The sequence below is a fragment of the Centropristis striata genome, chromosome 15, assembly GCF_030273125.1.
Source record: "Centropristis striata isolate RG_2023a ecotype Rhode Island chromosome 15, C.striata_1.0, whole genome shotgun sequence".
Taxonomy (NCBI): Eukaryota; Metazoa; Chordata; class Actinopteri; order Perciformes; family Serranidae; genus Centropristis; species Centropristis striata.
This window is the reverse complement of record NC_081531.1, coordinates 28,008,768-28,030,418: the sequence shown is the minus strand read 5'-3', so window position 1 is coordinate 28,030,418 and position 21,651 is coordinate 28,008,768. Positions and strand designations below refer to the sequence as shown.

General features: G+C 37.5%; 2 protein-coding genes and 1 long non-coding RNA gene across 3 annotated transcripts; all 3 read left to right on the top strand.

Moving 5' to 3' along the window:
• The first annotated feature begins 505 nt into the window (after positions 1–505).
• On the top strand, positions 506–7,645 carry si:ch1073-15f19.2 (T-cell surface protein tactile). The gene is made up of 7 exons (XM_059351949.1): positions 506–587; positions 822–1,148; positions 2,225–2,334; positions 2,473–2,629; positions 4,293–4,676; positions 6,094–6,202; positions 6,367–7,645. The coding sequence occupies exons 1-7, from the start codon at positions 506–508 to the stop codon at positions 6,536–6,538; spliced, it is 1,341 nt and encodes a 446-aa protein (XP_059207932.1). The 3' UTR covers positions 6,539–7,645.
• A 2,013-nt stretch (positions 7,646–9,658) lies between these two features.
• LOC131986821 (uncharacterized) lies at positions 9,659–10,138 on the top strand. Its single transcript, XR_009395710.1, has 3 exons — positions 9,659–9,743; positions 9,841–9,883; positions 10,054–10,138. It is a non-coding gene; the product is annotated as an uncharacterized LOC131986821 (long non-coding RNA).
• A 6,728-nt stretch (positions 10,139–16,866) lies between these two features.
• Positions 16,867–20,776, top strand: timm10b (translocase of inner mitochondrial membrane 10 homolog B (yeast)). The gene is made up of 3 exons (XM_059351689.1): positions 16,867–17,148; positions 17,241–17,336; positions 19,379–20,776. The coding sequence occupies exons 1-3, from the start codon at positions 17,122–17,124 to the stop codon at positions 20,030–20,032; spliced, it is 777 nt and encodes a 258-aa protein (XP_059207672.1). The 5' UTR covers positions 16,867–17,121; the 3' UTR covers positions 20,033–20,776.
• The last annotated feature ends 875 nt before the right edge of the window (positions 20,777–21,651 follow it).

Here is a 21,651-nt window from a genome sequence, read left to right as displayed (position 1 = left end):
TTTTGTCACTAAAGGCTAATATATACATACTCTGCAAGTTCGCTCTTGCAGGGCTGCAAGAACAAAATGACATTTTATTCTAGCAGCCCTGCGAGAGAGAACAAAATGCTCTACCAGTAGGCCACTGGTACTCCCCACACTGTCTCCATGTTGACTCCATTGCTACAACCATGTCCCTTGACATTTTTCTTCCTGGATCTTTTAAATCGGTACTGTAATCTAAACTCTGATGTGTCATTTCTCCACATCTTGTAAGTCCCAACTAAACATGAGATATGATAAGCACTGTGAGATTTATGTCTATCATACAACACTTCTTTGCAGCTGAGGTTTTTACCGCAAAGCTACAGCACTACACAGATGACTCAGTCTGTGTGGCTTCCTGTATAGATAGGTCATCCTGTTCTCTGTCTCACAGTCTCTATCCAACTCTTTAACCTCAGTCGACACTCTATTCTTTCTGTCTTCACTGAATCCCTCAATGGATTCAGCCTGATTGATCGTAATGAGTTTGGGGAGCTCAGACATGGCTGGAGGTGCCTTGGGAACGGCCTTCTCTCTCCTGCTCCTTGCCTCTATTACACAAGGTAATCCTGAACTACATGTGCTGTTGCTCATATAATACATAAGCGAGGATGGGATATTCACCATGGGTTTGAAATGTGTATTGGCTTATGGTGTGGCAAGCTGCCTCAGTATAATGCTGTGATTGTATCTGCCTGCATCCCAGCGGACTGCAGTCTGTATTATCAACTTCAAAGTGTAAGAGATTTTGTCTCCTCACTTTTCTTGCTGCCAATGCTATCTGATGTGCTTGACAGGGCGCCAGGATGTTGAGGTGTTCCATTATGAGAAGCTGGAAGCAGTTGTGGGCCAGAACGTTACCTTACCCTGTACTGTAAATGACAGTACTGGTCTCAAGATCGTCAGTATTGAGTGGAACAAGAACAAGTCGGAAAAGCTGGCTCTGTATTCCAGAGGTTTTGGACTCCATCTGTTTTGGCCTAATGTCACCATGCAAAACACCTCAAATGGCTCCTATCTACACCTTTTTAAGGTGGAAAAATGGGACAGTGGTATATATATTTGCGACTTTGCAACTTTTCCTTACGGCTCCATCACTAGAAAAACAGTGCTGGTGATCAAAGGTAAGATGAACGCAAGAACATGCAACCAGACACTCACAGGAACTTATATTTGAATAGAGATGTGCAGTAACTTGCCAAATTACATTAAAATTCCTATCTTATTGTCCAGTGCATATATTTTATATTACTTCTGATTGCATCAGAGCTCCACTCCTTAGCCAGTCTCTGCAGTTATTTACATCTGAGCAAATGTATGTAATCATTTCAAAAACACATCACAGAACTTCATTTACCATTTATTTCAATCCATCTGTTTGGCCTAGTTCTGCAGGATGTTGAGGTGTTCCATAATGAAAAGTTGGAGGGAGTTGTGGGCCAGAACGTTACCTTACCCTGTACTGTAAATGACAGTACTGGTTTTAAGATTGTCAGTATGGAGTGGAACAAGAACCAGACGGAAAAGCTGGCTCTGGTTTACTCCATCTGTTTAGGCCTAATATCACCTTGCAAAACACCTCAAATGGCTCATATCTACACTTTTTTAAGGAGGAAAAATGGGACAGTGGTATATATATTTCTGACATTGCAACATTTCCTTTTGGCTTCATCTGTAAAAAAAAAAAAAACAGTGCTGGTGATCAAAGGTAAGACGAAGGCAAGAACATGCAACCAGACGCTCACAGGAATTTATATTTGAATAGAGATGTGCAGTAACTTGCTATTTTATTGTCCAATGCATATATTTTATGTTACTTCTGATTGCATCAGAGCTCCACTCCTTAGCCAGTCTCTGCAGTTATTTACATCTGAGCAAATGTATGTAATCATTTCAAAAACACGTCAGAACTTTATTCGCCATTTATTTTCACCCCTCAGTTTGGCCTAGTTCTGTTTCCTCATCAGTCTTTGAGTTGTCCAGTGACGCAGGCACAATACACTCTTATCTTCTTTTCATGTGTAGACGAAGTGAAGGGTGTCATGAATAAAACAGGGGCAGCAGACAATTACAGAAGGTGCTGCTCACATGTACTGCATCTGACAGTAATCTTTTGCTTACTGTAGCCGTTTACCGATGTTTTACGCAAGCATTATCATGTTGTCAATCCAAATAAATCTCCCTTTTTCTCCCTTTTTAGATGATGTTAAAATAATGTGTGATGTGAATAGCACTGTTGAGGTCCACGCTGGAGACAATGTGACCATTCAGTGCAGAGCATTCCCTGATGTGCAGTACAAGTGGACCAAGGTAACAGTTAATCAGCCCTGACAAAGATCATTTTTATTCAAAAAATCAAGATTACCTCGGACATGAAAACCTACAGAAAAACAAAACATTTTCATAATGAAAGGTATTTATGTGCGACATAATCTTGTTTTGCTCCAGAACAAGATGTTGGTGTCAGAGAATGAATCTCTGGAGCTGTGGTGTGTGACTGAGGCTCACACTGGGGTTTACACACTGACTGTCAACACAGGAAACAAAAGACTGCATAAAGAGTTTATCATCACTGTGCGAACGGCAACCACAAGCTTAAGGACAGGTGAGCCTCTTCGTTTCTTTTTCTCTTTTTGTGTCGCATTCAATTTCAGCATTTCCTCAGGGCTGGATTAACAATCTCGCAGAGGGCCCGAGAGACTAAGTGACTTAATAAACTGCACTGGACCAGAGAGCTGATACTTGACTTTTGTTATTATACTGTAGCTCACTCAATTTTAATTTTTAATTAGCTGAAAGGAAAGAGAGAGATTCAAAGGATTTTAAAGCTGCCAGCAAACTGTGAATAAATTGGCAACTACAAAACTTTGAGGGAAACTCGCATTTGCTGCAAATCAATTGCCCTTTGGGATTATAAGGGTGAATACTGAACCGAGCATGACTAAGACAGTATTCAGTTTTTTAAATTGTAAAACAACCACACTGCATGTTGTCTGCCCCCACTGGTGATACAGCTTCTATGAGTGGGCTGTTGCTTAGGCAAGAAAATAATCCCCGGCTGTCTGCTTCGTCTTCCTGTGTTTCTCACGAGAAATTCAATATGCAGCAGAAGAAAAAACCACACAGACGTCAGAAGTCGCTTTCTGTTCTGCCTTTCTTTCTACCTTCAAACCACAAGAATAAACACACTCAGCAGACTGTGAATTGTGTCATGGGGTGAGAGCACAATCTGTTGGACGGATTGGAGTAGTACAGCTCAAATGAAGGTTAAAAACTACTGAGAAAAGCTACTAGAAATGGACACAGCATTGTTTCAGATCACATTGTGTAGCAGAGTTGGATTGCATTTGATTCTCCTCTCAGACGGTCTCTTAGGAGAATGTGAGATGAGAATAATAATGGATCTCTCCTTGTATATGTCAGGCAGTACGCAGGGTAGAAAACAAATGAAACAAGTGACGCACTATGGATTAAATGTACTCATTAGTTAAGAATATATATATATATATATATATATATATATATATATATATATATATACATCGTGCCGTTGAATTTGCAAGTCATGCCGTTGAATTTGCAAGTCATGCCCACACCTGTGCTCCAGGAACCGTGTCCATGGCTTCACAGTCCAGGTTCTTGAATGAGCTCCTCATCTTATTCTACCTATTGATTATGCACCAAGCGCTCATAAATGCCAACCCGGTCCATGTTTTAATGATGTACAACTGTGCACTGGGCATTTTAAAGTTTTGTTGTGCATTGCTTATAGTTCCTACTCTACTTTCAGCGCGTCAATGTGAAACTTGTTAAAAGAACGGTTCAACATATTTGGAAAAGGGTACAGAAATCGAAACAATTTTTTTTAGCTGGGAGCAGTTACCAGGGAACCAGGAAGTTACCACACCTTCCTATAAAACAACTTCTTGTCGGTTTCACAGTTCTCTTGTCTTAACATCACTTTTGAGGTGCTTTGGCTGATATTGTGACCTTTGGACAGAGCTAAATCTATCTCCAAACGTTATGCTATGCTAAGCTTAGAGTGGTCTCAATTTTCTTAATTAAATTCTTAATTAACTTATTGCAAAAAGCTTGTCCTTAATGCTGGTAACATGTACAGATGATACAGTGCAGGTATTTTTATTTTTGTGAGCACTGTGGAGCTCCAAGAAAGTACGTTTATGATGCTGTGACAACATCAAAACAGTACAGTACCCTGTTTCTGACAGCTTATTTATTTGTAGACTTCCTTGTTTTGCTACTTTCAGATCTAGTGACAGTGCCACCGCACTCGAATATAACTGAAGAGGGATTGATCGAATCAGCAGACAGCGGACGCACCACATCAGCGACCACTGAGCTTTCATCCACTGACAGCAGCCCAACTTGTACCAGGAGTACAGATGCAACGGCTGATAACCCAAACTCAAGAGAGCATACGACCTCTGTAACAAATCTGACACGTATCAGTGGCACGTCATCCCCGGCCACACACACCGAGTCAATGCCCAGCAACACAACCACAACATTCAGTTATGGTGATAAGGTGACCGGATCATCACAGGAGAAGAGAAATGAGTCCACGGGAGTCAATCCTGGTGCAACCCCAACCCTGAGCACCGGAAATACAACCATAATCATTGAGAATGAAGGTAATAATTGAATTGATCAATGTTGGTAAATTCTTGTTTTTCTCACTTTCCCCTCACACGATTGGAACATTTCTAGAATATAATCTGTGACCATTATCTGACACAGTAATTCCAAACTAGAGGTCCTTGTGAGCAGTTGCCAGGGAGTAGAAAGATTCTAGAGAAATTCAAATAATGAGGGGGAAAAAAGTAATAAATAAAAGAATAGATTCACATATAAACATTAGGTCAACTGTAACGCCTGAACACTACATGTTGCAGTTAAAAGTGTATGAAAAATACTTGGCGAGTGAGTTCCAAAGTGTATATTTACATTTAGTGAAATGTAAAATGGTGAAAATAAATAGCTAAAAAAAGAATAGTAAATAATTCCAATGATTAGCTGAATTAATGGATAAACGGTTTAATTAGTTCACTGAAAGTACTGAATACACAGTTTTAATAAGTAGCTTAAAGTTTTCAAGAAGTGGTCAAAATAGTGAGATAAAAGCAACTATATTTGATAAATGGTATAGGAATTTAAAGTTGGCTATTGGATAAAAGGTTGAAATGGCTAACTTTAAGTAACTTGCCATAAAACACAATTACAAACATTCAGTTTCACTTAAAGCAGCAGCAGTAGAAGTAGTTTGCTGACCAAAAAGTTAACAATATCCACTTTTATGAATAGTGTTATACATTTGGTACATTGGGAATGGAGGAAGGCATACAGTATGTGGCAGTGGGGGTATCTTAGACCAAAAAGGTTAGAAATCACTGATCTAAAAAATACAAAATATGCTCAGCAATGTGTTACATTATGCATTTCCATAGCCTTTGTCTGAGATGCTGAATCATTCAACACCTCTTTGTTTCCCTAAAATAGGCTTTTAGTGATGCTCTCAGATTGTTTTGGGCACATTATTTGCTCTGAGGACTGCCAACAGCGCGGTTAGTTTGTGGCTATTGAAGTGAGGCGAGCTGCAGCAGTGCCGGAGAGTAAACAATAAAAATTGTCTAAAAGCAGCAAAGAACTACAGACAACAGAGCTGAATGCTCGACAGGCAAGGCCCCCCTTAAAAAAAGCTACAGATGAATAACAGCTGCAGTTTCTCTGCCTCCACCATCTGCATCTTCATCACATGTGGAGGCTTTGCAGATTGCAGTTTCCTCAGCCTCGGGCTAGAGGCTTTTTCAAGGTAGAAATCTCGTTAAAAGGAGTCTCATCTTCTGAGTGCGCCCAGTTGAGGGGGAGGACGGCAGGACACACTTTTCTGCCTAAAGGCAAAAAGTTTTGCAGCTTTATATTTGTCATCAATATTTGCTGGAGTCTGCTGGGTTTCACCAGCGTAAGCTGATCAATATCTCAGGAACACATCTTTAGCTTGTTGCTGTCCTCCAAAATGACACTTTCCCCCTCTCTGAATCTGCCTCTCAGATGCTGCTGCTGTACGGAGTCATCTGTTGTTGGTGTTAATCATCGTTCCAATCCTGCTATTGATCGCCTTGGTCGGCTTCCTCTACAGGAGACAAATTATAAGGGAAAGGTAAAACTCTCATTATCTATCCATGCAACTTTTCTCTACACCTGCATGCACTTATTCAGGGTCATGCACCAGGTGAACCTGCTATCTCTTATTTTCAGATAGATGCACATGATCTATTATCTGCAGTCATTATTTGTGATCTCTCTCTCTCTTTCTCTCTGTAGGATGGATCTGCCTCCTCCGTTCAAACCCCCTCCCCCTCCAGTCAAGTACACATCTGCAAGACACAGTGAGATTTCAACACAGCATTTCCCCACTTCAAGGTGTAACTCGGTAGCAGAACTTAAAGATATGAAACAAATGTTTATCAATATTCAGTGTAATGGCAGCATGTAGTGCTTGTGGGGATACAGTGTAAGCTGCCTTGGTTGCATACAGAATTGTGGTTCAAATGTTGGTTGTATGTATATCTGGAGTGAGTGTGGTGGATTCTATACCATTGTATATGTTGTACATTATTTGTTTGAGATAAAATGTATTCAATTTTCACAATAATGAAAAAGAAGCTGGTTTACTTTGACCCTGAACTTATTTTAAGCTATTACACTGTAAGGAGGGTTGCAAAGGGTTGGAAAATGTCCAGAAACTTTCCATGGGAAGTTAAGCTGGGGAATTTGGAAATATATAAAAAAAAAAAAAAAAAATTCATCCCCCGACCCACCCATTGAAAAAGTAAGTGAAAATGTATAGTGTTACAATACTTACTTATTGTAAGTCGCTTTGGACAAAAGCATCTGCTAAATGACATGTAATGTAATGTAAAATGACCCCCCCCCCCCCCTCCAAAAATCCCCAAAAGGCCCATTCAACATGTAAATGAGTTGAACATGTGATCAGTCACAGTGCATGTAAGAGGCGTGGCCTCAGTGGGGGGCGTGGCCTCAGCAGCCCTGCAGTAAGCTGTGTGCTATGTGCATGTGATTGAGGAATAGCAGATATTCAAGTGTACTTGCATGAAATCTGGTTGTTTAGGTCAAGATTATGCTGAAATATATTTTCCCCGACAATATTTAGGTTCCCTGTTAATGGGTCAACCTTAATTTTTGTAAATTTCCGGTTTATTCACCTTAATTCCCATGGAAAGTTTCCAACGTTAAGAATTACCTGAATTTTGCAAAACTAACCCCCTAGTACTACCTTTTCTTAAATTACAGTCTTGCAATGTTATATACATTAAGGGTGTCTTTCTAATAATGTCCAAGCTATTGTTTTATGTATCAGTAAATAAGCATTGTGTATTTGCATAAATAAATAAAACTGTTGTAACTATATGGCTGATTTACTTCAGGATTTATTGACCAGAGGCCGAATGATTTAGCTGTTTAGTGCTGATGCTGTAAATTGACAGGCGACTTTATATCAAAGACCACTGTTGTCCACATGTACCACAGAGTGACACTTGAGCTTCTGGGCTTAAACCACAAACCACATGTGCTAAATGGCAAACAAAATCAACAACCTCGGGACACACACACACACACACACACACACACATAGGAAGTGAGTGTTAACAATAGCTTTGTTAATATTATTTTGATTTTATTTGTTTTTTCTGTTTGTGTTTTTTTTTTTTTTTTTTTGTGTTGCTAAATAATTTACATTGCTAATAAAAGCTGTTTCACATTAAATAAAGTGGACCCTCAGTGATGGTTTTTTTCATACACACGTACGCACATACATCGGCTTGCAAAAGTATTCATACCCCTTGGATTTTTTAACCCTTTTGTTGCTTTTACACATGAAATCATGGTTGATATAATTTGGCCTTTTTAAAAATAATTTGCAAAAAAACCCTCTTTAATATCAACGTGAAAACAGATTTTTAAAAAGTAGTATCAATTAATTAAAAATATATAAAGTAAAATAAATGATTGCATTAGTATTCATACCCTTTAAAGTAACTGACCTAATTCAACAAAGTTCCAGCTAGTTGATGGCAGCAGTGTCACAGTTAGTGAAATGGAGATCATTTGTGTACAATTCATGTGTATCAAGTGTGTCAACCCTTTAACTGCTTTTCTTTTCTTCTAATTTTCCAACCACAGCAGCAAAAACCACACTGTACCGTGTGTGCATGATGTACTTTTTAGATATACACAACTCTGATACTCTGTGCACACACTCAACCTGTAGAATATATAAAGCCTCTCAGAAGAGTCTCAGAAGATGGTTACTTCAAGCGTTGCTATTTAATCTAGGATTAAGCCTTGGTTTTAGGGTTCAGATAGAGTAAATCATATCTAAAAATAGGGGTTGAAACTTTTTACATTTACAAAACATTTTGAAATTCTTAGCTGACAAATTTAGGGTGCACTTTTTTTGCATTCCAATTGCTTTTTTTGCTTGTTTGTTTGTGTGCTGACATTTTATTATAATAATAAATAAATGCTGCAGTTGCTAACAGGTATTTATAATCTTTCGACAGCAATATGGCGATCTATTCGAGATCATGCTGCACCTCACAATGGGATGAGACTGTGTGCCTCAGAATGAGGTTACATTGCTTCCTGTTTGTAACTGAAGAGCAGCCAGTTTTCAAAGCACTGTGACAAGAGAGAGGTAACCAAGGCAAAGTAAAAATAGACTACAGTGTAGCACACCTCGCTGACTAAACACTGTGATGTCTTGTACCCTGAGAGCAAGCACGTCAGACACACAACAAGTTTTGTTCAAGACGGCTGGAATATGGCAGGTGAGATCAGAACAACTTTTTAAACTCTTAATTAAATTAAGATTTATTATACATTCTACATCCGTGTTAATGTATCGCTTAATTCGGCAAAACATTACTTTCACCACAAAAACAGGAAATCATTTCTGAAGCGTATGTCATAGAATAAAAGGTGAAACTAAACAATAACTTAATAATCATAAGTTATGTTTGTATATTGCTCTATTTATCGTAGTGTATCCACATATAACATTTTCATGATGTCACAGCACGTACAGTTATCACACCACGTGCGGCACACTTGATTTCTGACTTGTAACACTTTTTAATCAAAAACATTAATTTTACTAACAGACATTAAAATATATAAATTAAAAACTGTGGTTACAGTTGGGAGAATGACTTTTCTGTGAAATTTGTCAGTAATGTTGGGCTAAAATTAGTACAGTACGTACTTCAATTGAACAATAATGTCATTAAAAAAATTTGAATTTAGCCACTAGATTATATATATATAAAGAACATATTTAGATAAAGCATACAGTAGATATATGGCCATACTTTAATGGCTGCAACTTTGTTTTTCATTAAATTTATCATCTTAAAATTGTTTTATCTTCTTTGTTATTGAGATGTACAGAGGGGAAATCCAAGTTGTATAAATGATAGCTGATGATAATGTAAATTTTAGAAACTCGTAATTTTTTATATTCCAAGGGACAGAAGTTTAACAGGTGTTAATAGTCAGTTTGTGTTTCTCTTCAGATTCCCCTGTAGTGGCGGGTTTTGTGCTGTTATCTCTGGCCTTGTTTGTCTCTTTGTGTCTCAATGTCATCTTATGCATCCGACGAAAAGCATCTTCATGCAAAGGTATGGTTATATGTAAAATTTTTGCTTTTCTATACTTCTCAGCTTTTACAAAAGCAACAGGGTGTTCTATTAATTGCTAAATATTTTGTTAACACAGACAAAGACGGGTGCTGCTTCACACACATTTATACAGGAGAAAGGTAAGCTTTTTTTTACTTTTTAATTATGTTAAAAAATGTGTGTAATACTGCCCACAATCACTTTCAGTCACATCTTAATTTTTCAGCATTATTTTTTATCCTTTGTGATCTACGAAATAGCATTATTATGGAAATAAAGTGTGAAATTGTTCATCCCCATCTTGTCGAAGGCCGTCACAGGAGGAAGGACATCATTTTTATAACCTTAATCGTGATGAGCAGCAGGAAAATCAGCCAAATGATCACGAGCAGCAGGAAAATCCAATCTACGGCAACATCAGCTCAGACAGAAGAGGTGAGCTCACAGCTACGTTCTGTTACCTTTAAAAAATATATAATAATAAAGAAAAAAATTATTTTACTTTCCTTGTAATGCCAGTTTAATTAAACATTTTTATGTATTTACATGATTTGGCAACACAGTTTGTTTTTTAATAATTTAATTTGATCATTTTCTTTTTCCTCGGCGTCATGTAATAAACAAGCTATTATAGGTTGATTTTGATTAATTCCATGCAGTTTACACTCACTATACATGCAAAAATAAATGTATTTAGATGAAACTGGAATTCCTTTTTCAGCTACTATTAAAATAATTTATATTTCCAAAATGGAGCCGTGTTGTTTGTTGTAAATTATTCAGTAGTTGAGCTTCTTTCAAAAAAATCTAGATTCTTCTATTTTCTCATTCATGTGATTAATGTGTGTCTGCTGTGGTTAGCAGAATATTAATCTAAAATTGTGTGTCTTGCTCGTTCAGATTCTGCAGAGGTTTGCTATGAGATGATGACCGTGCAACACACCAGAGATCGGATGAAGGTAACCGCTTTGTCTCTATGTTAACACTACTGATGTGGTTATGTAATGCATCATTTGAATTATTCTATCATACATTTGATATTATGTGTCAGGAGTGACAGTATTAGGGCAGAGTGTGACACAAAAACATGCCGAAGACATGCTTCTGTGTACCGTTGAAGCTAATAACTTTCTTTTTCTTTCTTTTTTTATGCAAGACTTGCACGTGTTTCTGTGTGAAATATATTCTAGGATATTAAATTATAATGAATTATGCATGGTGCTCAGAGGGTCAATCCTCTAAAGTGTTGCATCTCCAATATGGAATATGAATAAAAAGGTAAATAAGCAAAAAAAACTGGGTTTGGGAGTTGTTTACTTGCTATAATTATATTCTAAACAGTGCAGCGGCTTCACTGCATTTTGTAAATGCTGATTTTCTAGGTCAAGGTCAAATTAGTTTATATAGCACTTTAAAAAAAGTGCTTCAAACAACAAAATTGTTTCACAAGCTTGAAGTAGAAATAGCACATACACATTCAATTATATTTGTTTCACACTGAACTATATCCGTATGCATTTGGTGTAAAAATACATCTGCAGACCAGGCAGGTTTGCTTTCAAAACGGAAGGCAGCACACACCATAAATATTGTGGTCAGAGAAACTGTGAACCAATAAACACAATTAGGCACGGCATGTTCTAAAAATAAACTAGACTTACAGAATTACATGAGACTTTGAACCACAAGGTTGAACATATTAAATATAAAACTTGTGCATAATGCTGCCGCTTTAACAACACAGTTTGTCTCTGTTGTCTGAACAGCCTTTGGAGCCTGATGTCAACTATGCCTCACTGGATATAAAGGTGGCAAAGAAGCGCATAAAGAAGAACCGATATCAGCAAAACCACGCTCAGGGACGGAACAAACTTCAAGACGAGATGCCGGTCCACTTCCCTCCCTCTGCTAACGCTTTCTTTGAGATGGAGGCAGACATGGACGCTCACCTTCCTCCCAGAGACACCAGCACCATGGTTTCACAGAGCAGCATCTACCTGAACAGTCAACAGATCGCCCAAGAGACGGAGGAGCTGGAAAGAGAAAGGGTGGATGGAGAGAATGTGGGTTGGGAGGGAATGAGGAGGAGGGAGGACGGGCGAAGTAGAGGGTGGAAAATAGAGCAGGAGAACGAGGAAAGGAAAGCTTGTAGTAATGGGAGTTTGTCCACGCAGTTCTCAGAGGTAGAGGATCAGCAGCTTTAGCCAGGAGAGCGACCAACAAGATGAGGCAGACAAAAACGTGTCTGTTACTATCTGCATGAATGAAAACGATGTCACCTTCAATAATAAAGAAGCTTTGCGCAATTTCCCTCTGATGAGATAAAAAAGCGATTGCGCAACTGAGGAACAAAAGGTGTACCTTTCTGTGCAGAGGATGTAATAAACGTAGAGAGGATATAAAGAGAAAAGGAAACTGTCTGTGTGACATTTAGAGGTCAAGGGCCACGTGGAAATTTTCAATTTATTGCGAAAGACAAGGAAAACATCAAATCATCACGGGGCGTAGACGATCACTCAGTGTTTTGATGTCTCATAACTGACAACAACAGATGTCTCAAAAAAGGTGTGAAAAAAAAAATGTTTTCCATTCTGTAGGTGATGCATTCTTGAATAAATGTAAGTGAATCTGCATTTTAGTCATGTTATGACTGAAGATAAAATGGATATGTAGATAGGAAGGAGAGTAAAAAAGGAGGCAGCTATAAGTGGGATATCAGTAACGTTGTTTTATTTTCCCCAGGGGCAGATTATGTAAATGTCACCCAGAGGATTTTCTTTGTCAAAGTTACGATAATGGTCATTAATTTTATAATCTATTGCACTTATGAGCTGATGCGCCATCTGCTTAAATGATTATTTCCCTCTCTGTAATGCCCACTTGGGAAGGATAATTTACTGGCCTTCTATCTGCTGAGGGAGCTGAGCTCTGAAGTGAACTCAGCAGTCAGGGTCTGCAGCATGCTAAACTGTTTGTTGACGGATTTTGAAGAAGTGATCGTAGCCTATTTCCCCCCATTATGGATTAATTTTTTGATATACAGAGAGGCAACATAAGATAATAAGGCAGTTTTAATTGTAAAATATTGCTATGAAACACCTGGAAATACTCACCTTTGCTCAGGTAAAGTTGTATAAAAAGTATTTTATGATGACTATATTAATGTCAGCTAGTGCATATTCTGAAACATACTATTGGCATAGACATGTATACAAATTAAAAGCTCTGTATTGCATGTATATGTCAGTGGGTTGAGTACCATAAGCGACTGACACCATTGCAAAGAATCCTTACACATTTTATCAGTCTCTGCATTGTATTTGCACACTGGATTGCACCTTGGTTTCATAATAAAAGGGATACTTTTTATATATTTCACACAGAAAACTAAAGTTTTTAAGGCTTCTTGCAATAGCAGGTGGTGGAGGGATGAAAGGCAAAAGGAAAAAATATTTTCAGCTAAAAAAAGATGGTTTGTGTCATAATGACATGGGCAAATTTAAAGTGACAACTTTGATTTTTCACGTCAGTCTAAAAACAATAACAAAGTGCCCATGAATACTGGATCGTGTTTTGTATTGTGGGATCATTCTTCCTCTTTATATGGGCCATTAAATGATCCCAGTATGGTTCCATTGGAAGTGATGGAGAGAGAAACACACCTTGTTCTGTGCAAAATTAGCTTCTAAGCTTTACCCAAAACTAATATGATGCTTCAGCAGTTTGAGTTAAAGAAATGAAGTGTGTACGTTCCAATGTTAGTCTTTTCAATGCAGAATTCCCTCTGAAAATTATTTTTTTTTTACATGAAGTGCTCCGCATCAGTACATTAAAAGGTACTTTAGTAAAGGACTTATATCCAGTATGACAAAGGGAATGAATAAAGCTAACAGAACTGAAAAAATTACAAACCTGCCTCTTAATGTGTTGAAATGCAGATCAGAAAGAATATTTTAATAAGTTCCACCACCAAGTTAATGCTTCTATATCAGACAATAAAGGCTGGTTGGCAAAGGAGGATATCATTTAACTATAGTTTTGATATATAAAAGACTATATTTTTCTTCTCTAGAACAATCTCTTCAAAAGTTTTGTTTCATCTATGGTTTTCATTTCATTTCTATGCAATGTAATTGATCAGAATGTCTCAACAAACAAAAGTTTAGCTGTCTTTCTTCTTCCCCCAAAAGACAGCGTTCTTTTCATCATATAAGAAACTTTAACTAACTTAAGACAAGTTAAGTTAGATAACTTAATTACTAACTTTAATGAAAAAGACAGCAACACTAACAACAAAGGCATTTTCAAGCCAGTGCACAAGCCGTAGAGCAACAGCAAAATATTAGCATAACTACATTGTAGAAGGACACTCTGAGAGAAGGCTACAGACCTCTGCCAAGGCCATGCTCCGGCTTGCAATGTTAATGACATTGAAAAGTAATTAGTGCATCTGCCCTGTGATTCTAATCTGCTCCAAAATTCCCTTGGCCCATGCAACACACTTCAAGTTTCATGAAAATCTGGCCAGTTCTTTCCTGCTAACAAACAGACAAACAAACCAAACGATTGGCGGAGGTAATGGTGGAGCATCTGTGTCCACCATTATGTATACATGAAGCAAGCAACACAAAGAAGCCAAGCAATTAAGATTGTAACCATTTTTGACACATGCAGAAAAGCAAAGAAATATTATATTAAAAAAAGGCAGTTATTTGTTTCCTAAGTGGCATTCAGTAATAGGTGTTATTTTAGTATTCCTCTTGAAATATTACTTATGCTCACTTTACGCAAATAAAGGAAATGATGGGAGAAAGAGGATGGATGTAGAAAGTGAAAGACAATAAAAGTCCCCAGTTGAACAGGAAGCATAATTGTAGCACCTCGGTCAGATTTAACCTTTAAAATTGAGTCATATGTGTATTTTCAGATTTCTCACATGAGGATAATGTAATTGTTTTAAGTGTTTAAACCTAAACACAATGTTGACATTGTTTCCGACACTGTAAAAAAAATGTCTGTAGATTTTACGGTGAAAAACTGCTAAACCATGACAGTAAAAGACCGTAAAATTATAAATGAGTTAATTCAATTTCAGTAACAATGAAACACCGTAAATGTATATATCAGCCAAAACAGTATTTTTTACATCTAAAAAAAAATGTATACACTGACACTGTGTTTGTAGCAAAAATATACTGTAATATAAAATAAAAATATATATACTGTAATATATATATACAAGCCATCATTTTATTGTTATTTTTTGTAAATATACTTTTTCTAACTGTAACAAAAATATACTGTAATATTTAATGGTAAAATCTTTAATTCATGCGGCATTTATGAAGTATTTTCTTGTCAATTATATGGCAGAACAGCGTTTCTTTTGATGGGAAAACTTTTTATTTATAAAATAAAATATGGAATAAAATGGCAATCTTAAACGGGAAATCAACAGTGCTAATATAATTTTACCGTAATAGCCTATTACAAAAAGCTGTTATTATTAGCTATTTATTACAGTAAAGTCCTGGCTTTACAGTGTACAAACCATAGACTGTATATGAATAAACACAAACACAGGCTTTACACCAAAGCGGAACTAAAAATGTAAAAAAAATTATTTCTGTACCCTAATGCGTTTGTTGTAATGGCCATCTCTGCATTGGGAATGCATGGATATTAATTAGCCTATTTACCTGTTCAGGCTCCAGGAGCTTCCTCTTCAGCTTTTTGATTGACAGCATTCAGGACCATGTCGTACAATACTTGAAAGGTTACGGTTGTTTTTCATCGGTTTATGTAAAATTAACGTTTTCAACTTCATACCATCCATTACTACACAAATTTATCTGAGAAAGGACGATACTGCAGTAGGCAGGTGTTATGGATAAACGAGCGACCCAAACATTTGGTGACTTTCAGCCGACTGCGACTGTGGTTGTCGTAGTGACTGCAGCAATAGTTAAACTTCCTCTTTGTATGATTTTTCACATCAAAGTCAATTTTTTTTATTTTTTCTGATGAGTGAGGTGAAGATGCGTCACGTAGATTAACTATAAATTTTCCGTTAAACGTAAAGGGGTAGACGCTGCCATAGATCTATGGACGCTGCTTCCAACAGTTGCCGTAACTTCGGCAATCACAGTCGCATTCGGCCGGAAGTCACCAGATAGCATGGTCACTCTGTGATGCGTAACACCTGCCCTCTGGGAGTTGTGCACGCGAGGAGTGGGACTTGCAACCATAGATATTTTTATAAACACTAGATGGCTCACGCTCGCTGTTAGCCAATGGAGACCGACGTCCTCGCATGGCGGCCATCTTGCCACAGGCAGCTCGCCCACTCATAACATCAGTCTAAGGTTCATGTAACATTTAAATAACCATAGATTGTTTAACTCTAAATCGATTTTCAAACGGTTTGGTTTGTTATACACCTCAGTGTTGTGGTAATGTCTCTGCATACTCAAGAATAATTTTAACCATGGACTTTCATAAATAAACATTAAGTAGATAGGTAGAGCAATAGCTATAGGCCTACATACACAAGGTAGTTATAATAAATAATTTATATATAAAACATTGAATCATTCCATTAATGTTATATTATTAATATTTCTATTATAATGACAACAATAATAACATAACATTAACATATGTATTTATTTTCAATATAAATATCTGTCTCATGTTGCCTCTCTGTATATTCACATACATACATATAAATACATATGTGTGTGTGTGTGTGTGTGTGTGTGTGTGTGTGTGTGTGTGTGTGTGTCTGTGTGCGTGTGTGTTTGTTTTTCTCACAGAACGGATATACAGAAAATAATATGATTTGACGTATTACAATGAGGAAAAGTAGCCAAAGGAAAATAGAATTAATACAACTACTCATCAGCTCCCATCTTTGTATAACTACAAGTGACCAAACGTTTTCAAATATATTTTTTAAGCTATCAAATGACTAACTAAGTATTGTAGTTTGTCAAACTATACCATATATTAATACTTGGACGTATCTATCAAGTAGTAACTAATTTAACGCACATACAAATGGCTAAAATCATGCAGTGTTAGAAACCGGAAATGGAACCCTCAAAAAAAAATTGCCGAGTGAAGCGTCTTCCCTTCCAGTGCGGAGACGATCTTTGTTACAAACATGGCAGCTCGCATGTGAATGTCATGCTATTTTATCTCCTCCCTGAACCAGTTGATGTTTGGGTACTGTTAGTGATACATTAACGCTTAACTGTAAATGACATCTTGAAGAATTGTGGATTCATTCACCTGGAACAGCTAAGGACCGGGGTGACCATAACTTACTTCATCTATTAGCTGTCATTGTTAGCATTTTAGCTAAGCAGTAATCACGATGGATCCTGACCAACAACTGAGAAATGTGAGTCACATTCATATGCAGTGTCAACTTCAATGGGTTTATTTGCAAATTAACATTTTGATGCTGAGTCTGGGTGTTTGTGTCTCTTGCAGCTGCGGGATTTTCTTCTGGTTTACAATCGCATGACTGAAGTTTGTTTCCAGCGATGCACCAGCAACTTCAACTACAGAAGCCTCACCATGGACGAGGTAAGAATACTGGAAATAGCAGACACCTTAAGCCACCACATTTATATTAACTGCTTTTTTGTTAATGTAAACTCACAGGCCAAAGCGTGAGTGCAGAATATTTCCAACAGCATGGGCATTAACCCTCTGAACCCCAAGCAGTTTCAGTTCATTTTTCCCAAATCTCCTCTCCAGTCCTCTCCCCTCTGCTCTGTGTGAACAGCCTGCAGTTCTGTCAGATCTTCAGTGAATATTGCTCAAGTGACCGTTCATCTCAGCAATCAATCATGGCTTCACATTATATATATATATATATATATATATATGTATATGTGTGTATATATGTGTATATGTGTGTGTATATATATGTGTATATGTGTGTGTGTATATATGTGTGTATATATATATGTGTGTGTATGTATGTGTATATATATATATACACACACACACACACACACACACACACACATATATATATATATATGTATATATATATATATATATATAATGTATCCTTTATTTAACCAGGTAAAAGTCTCGTTGAGATTTAAAAAGATCTCTTTTCCAAGAGAGACCTGGCCAAGAAAGCAGCACAAAGAGACAAGTTGCAACATTTAAACACAGTTAACATATACATATACATACAATTAAATACAAATAGAGCCATCACAACAACACTGAAGGAGCCTCAGTAGAGACTTATAAGGAGCAGTCACACCGACTAAGGGAAATTATTTCTTTATTCTTCAGAATCGATTTAAGTTCACCAATTGTTATCAACTCAGACAATTTCAATTCCTTTTGCAAATTGTTCCATGATAAAGGGGCGTAACTAAAAGCTTTCTTACCTAATTCAGTTCTCACTCTTGGCACCAGCATCTGTGCAATGATTTGCGATCGTAGGCCATGTTTGTTTTTTTGAAAATTATATTTATTGGGTTTTTAGAATTAGCATGACACATACATTAATGAGGGTTTACATGCCCACTTTCTGATCGTAGACCATGTTTAGTTTTGTTTCGACACATATATGCACACAGGTAAGCGGGAAGCAGCCCAAGAATACATTTATAGATAAAAATTAACCAAGGAGAGTCTGCGAACATACAAAGACGGCATTTCAGCCGTGGCATACAGAGTACAATGATGTGTACGAATTCAAAAGCCAGTAATGTAATGTAACGCAGCACACAATGATAAACACAGTCCAGCTTCTTAAGGCTCTGAGTTGTTGCATTCATGAAAAGCAGATCACCTTAGTCCAGTAGAGGCAAAAAAGTTGCAGAAATCAAATATTTCCTTGACCGATAGGAGAAACAAGGTTACTTTTTCTAAAAGAAACTTATGTAACCAATGATCCATTCAAGAAAAGAAAGTTCAAATTCTTTTTTTTTTTTTTTTAATCATGCAGAGAATTCAGTCTTGTTTCACAAAGGAAGGATCTGTCTTAACCAGCTCATTAACTACTACATAATCCGTGTTGTACGTGAAATCATATGCAAATGTCAGGTATCCTTTAAACATATTAACCCTATCTTATACACAGCACAGCAACAATTACAGTTTCTTTCTACAACAGTGTATTTTTGGCTATTAAAAAACAACAACTAAGAAAACAGAGAGTTAACTGCTTTTTATTTAAATCCACTTACATGTCATATGTGTGTGTGGGTGATGAATATCTCCAAACATGGGCATTAATAAACCGCTATAACAGCATCGCTCCCTTGGCAAGGCTCTCTACAAAATTTGTAAATCTCTATCTGTATATCTCATAGGGTTTTGTATGAGGTTGAGGTCTTTGTAAAGGCCAAGGATGTGTCTTTGTGCATTGAGGTCATTGTCCTGGTAAAAAAGGTCTTCCCCAAACTGATGTCATAAAAGTGAAAACAACCATGAGCCAATGTGAAACCATAAAAAAACAGTCCATACTTTTGGCCATTGAGTGTCAACACATAATAACAACTTTACTTATACAGCACTTTTCAAACTTTGTCAGTTCTGTTACAAAGTGCTGACTCGAGTGATCCACTCATCACCTCTGATTGCTGTTGTCTGTCCAGGAGCGCTGTGTGGACAGCTGTGCGGGGAAGCTAATTCGCTCTAACCACCGCCTGATGAGCACCTATGTGCAGCTGATGCCTCGGATGGTGCAGCGCCGGATGGAGGAGATGGAAAGCAAGGCGGCGGAAAACGCCAAGGCAGCAGAGGCGGCTGCTTCTGCATCTGTGGAGCCTCCTGCCATAGAGGCCTCACCAGCATCTGAAACCCCCATCACCTTATCGCCGCCCCCGCAAGTACCTACACTGCTGGATCGACCTTTTACCTCACTAGCTGACGTGGAACCGGAGGCTCCTGGCTCAGTCTTGAAGCCAGCAGGATTTGATATTCCAGCTGAGTTTGACACCGCTGTGTCCAAATCCACAACGAGCACAGATGTCAAATTATCAGCTGCTGCACCTCTCACACCTGCCACTGAAACACTGACTCGCTCTGGGCTTAATGAAGCTGGCAATGGACCATCTGTTACAGCAGGCTTTCCTCTGCCCAAAATTGAGTCTGAGATCTCAGCACCTGTGTTTATACCATCTAAACCAATGTCCTTATCAGTAGATCCGCCTGTGTCAACAGTAGCTGCACCTTCAGTGTCTAAATCCACAGAGATCTTGTCCGGCCAAGGGAGCGCCCCAGAGGTCCCCCCGCCGTCAGGCCAGTAAGATGCTCTGTGTTTTTTGGTAAAATTGTTAACGATTTGGCTGACTCCACCACAAACAATCCACATCTGAAGAGTACCTCATCACAGGCAGTCCCAAATGTGATATTCTCTCTGCTAAAAAATAGTTGATTTAATACATTTACATACATTATTAATCATATTATATACATTATCATCATGTCATCAAACCTTTTCTGGCCACAGTCTCAAATATGAGCATTTTGTGTTTCTTGGTTTTCATATTGTAACTTAAAAATCTTAGAGGTTTTTCATTATTTCTTTATTTCTTTATTACTTAACCTCACAGATTAGATTGTGATAACCTTTGCAGGTATTATCATTTTTAATACTTTTTTAAAACATTGATTTATGAAAATAATCTAACATTGCAGCAAGAGGAACCCCTGTGGCGAGAAAGTAAAGTTTTGCATGTCACTCACCATAAGAATATCAATTATTTATACATATATATTACTTTCTGGCAGTATTGCAAATTGTCAGAAATGTTAATAAGAAAAATAGTTATGTTGACATTAAAAATTCTAGGTGCAAATGTTTTGTGAAAAGAAGCAAAAACAAGAAATAAGTTGCTGTGAGTGTATGTGGGATTAGTGTCAGTTGAGAAAATGATTTTAGTGATATATAACAGTCTCAGCCCATGAATCTGTCCTGGTAATTGTCTGAAAGGTGACACAGTACATGCAGAAAATAAATAATCTCCAGTAATAAAAACAAGTATAAATGACTCTTTCGATGTTTTCCTTATTTTAAATGTTCCATTGACAACTTCATGTGTTTGTGGAAATATTTAAAGGCCCGGCTGCTGCAGGATGTCCTAACCCAGCAGTGGGTTAGGGCGTGTGCCACATACTCTCACTGTTGTGGGTCTGAATCCAGGTCATGACCTTTGTTACATTTCATCACTGCTCTCTCCTCCCATCGTTTCCTGTCTTTTCACTAAACACGGTATGAACTCTATAATCAAGCAGCAAAGCCATGATAAGAGATCTTAAAACAGCATTCCTAGTGGCTTCATTCCTCAGCCGCAAAGTTTGCGAAGTACTGCAGCAGAACTGTCAGCCAACAGCTGTGACAGGAGAAAAAAAATATATTTTGGCTAAGTATGAAAATGGTTCCTTGAGCCATTGATATCCCAGTTTGGATATCCAATAGTCAAAGCTTACAGCAGAGATTTAAAGTCCCTGTCAGGAACCAGCCTGTACAAGATAACAGATTAAGTTATTTCACTGTGGCAGATGGAGAATGTTGCTATATTTAACCAAACTGTCTTTATAAATCATTGATCAGTCCTGCTCTGTAGAGTTGGCACAAAAGAACATTATCTGCCAGATAATATCAGAGAGTACATTGTCACTAACTTTCAGCACTTCATTTTGGATATTAAAATCTGCTACAAAAATCTAGTATTGATCAAGCAAGGAAATTACAAAATTGTAGGCCTATTTGTGGGTTTTTCCTATTATCCCTCTGGGGTCTGAGGCTATTTGCCCTTTATATACCACATATTTACTATACTCATGTTTGGTACTTTCTCAGCAAAACTTCAACATGATCTGACAATTATTTTTTCACTTTAACCCACTTTATTAATACATTGAC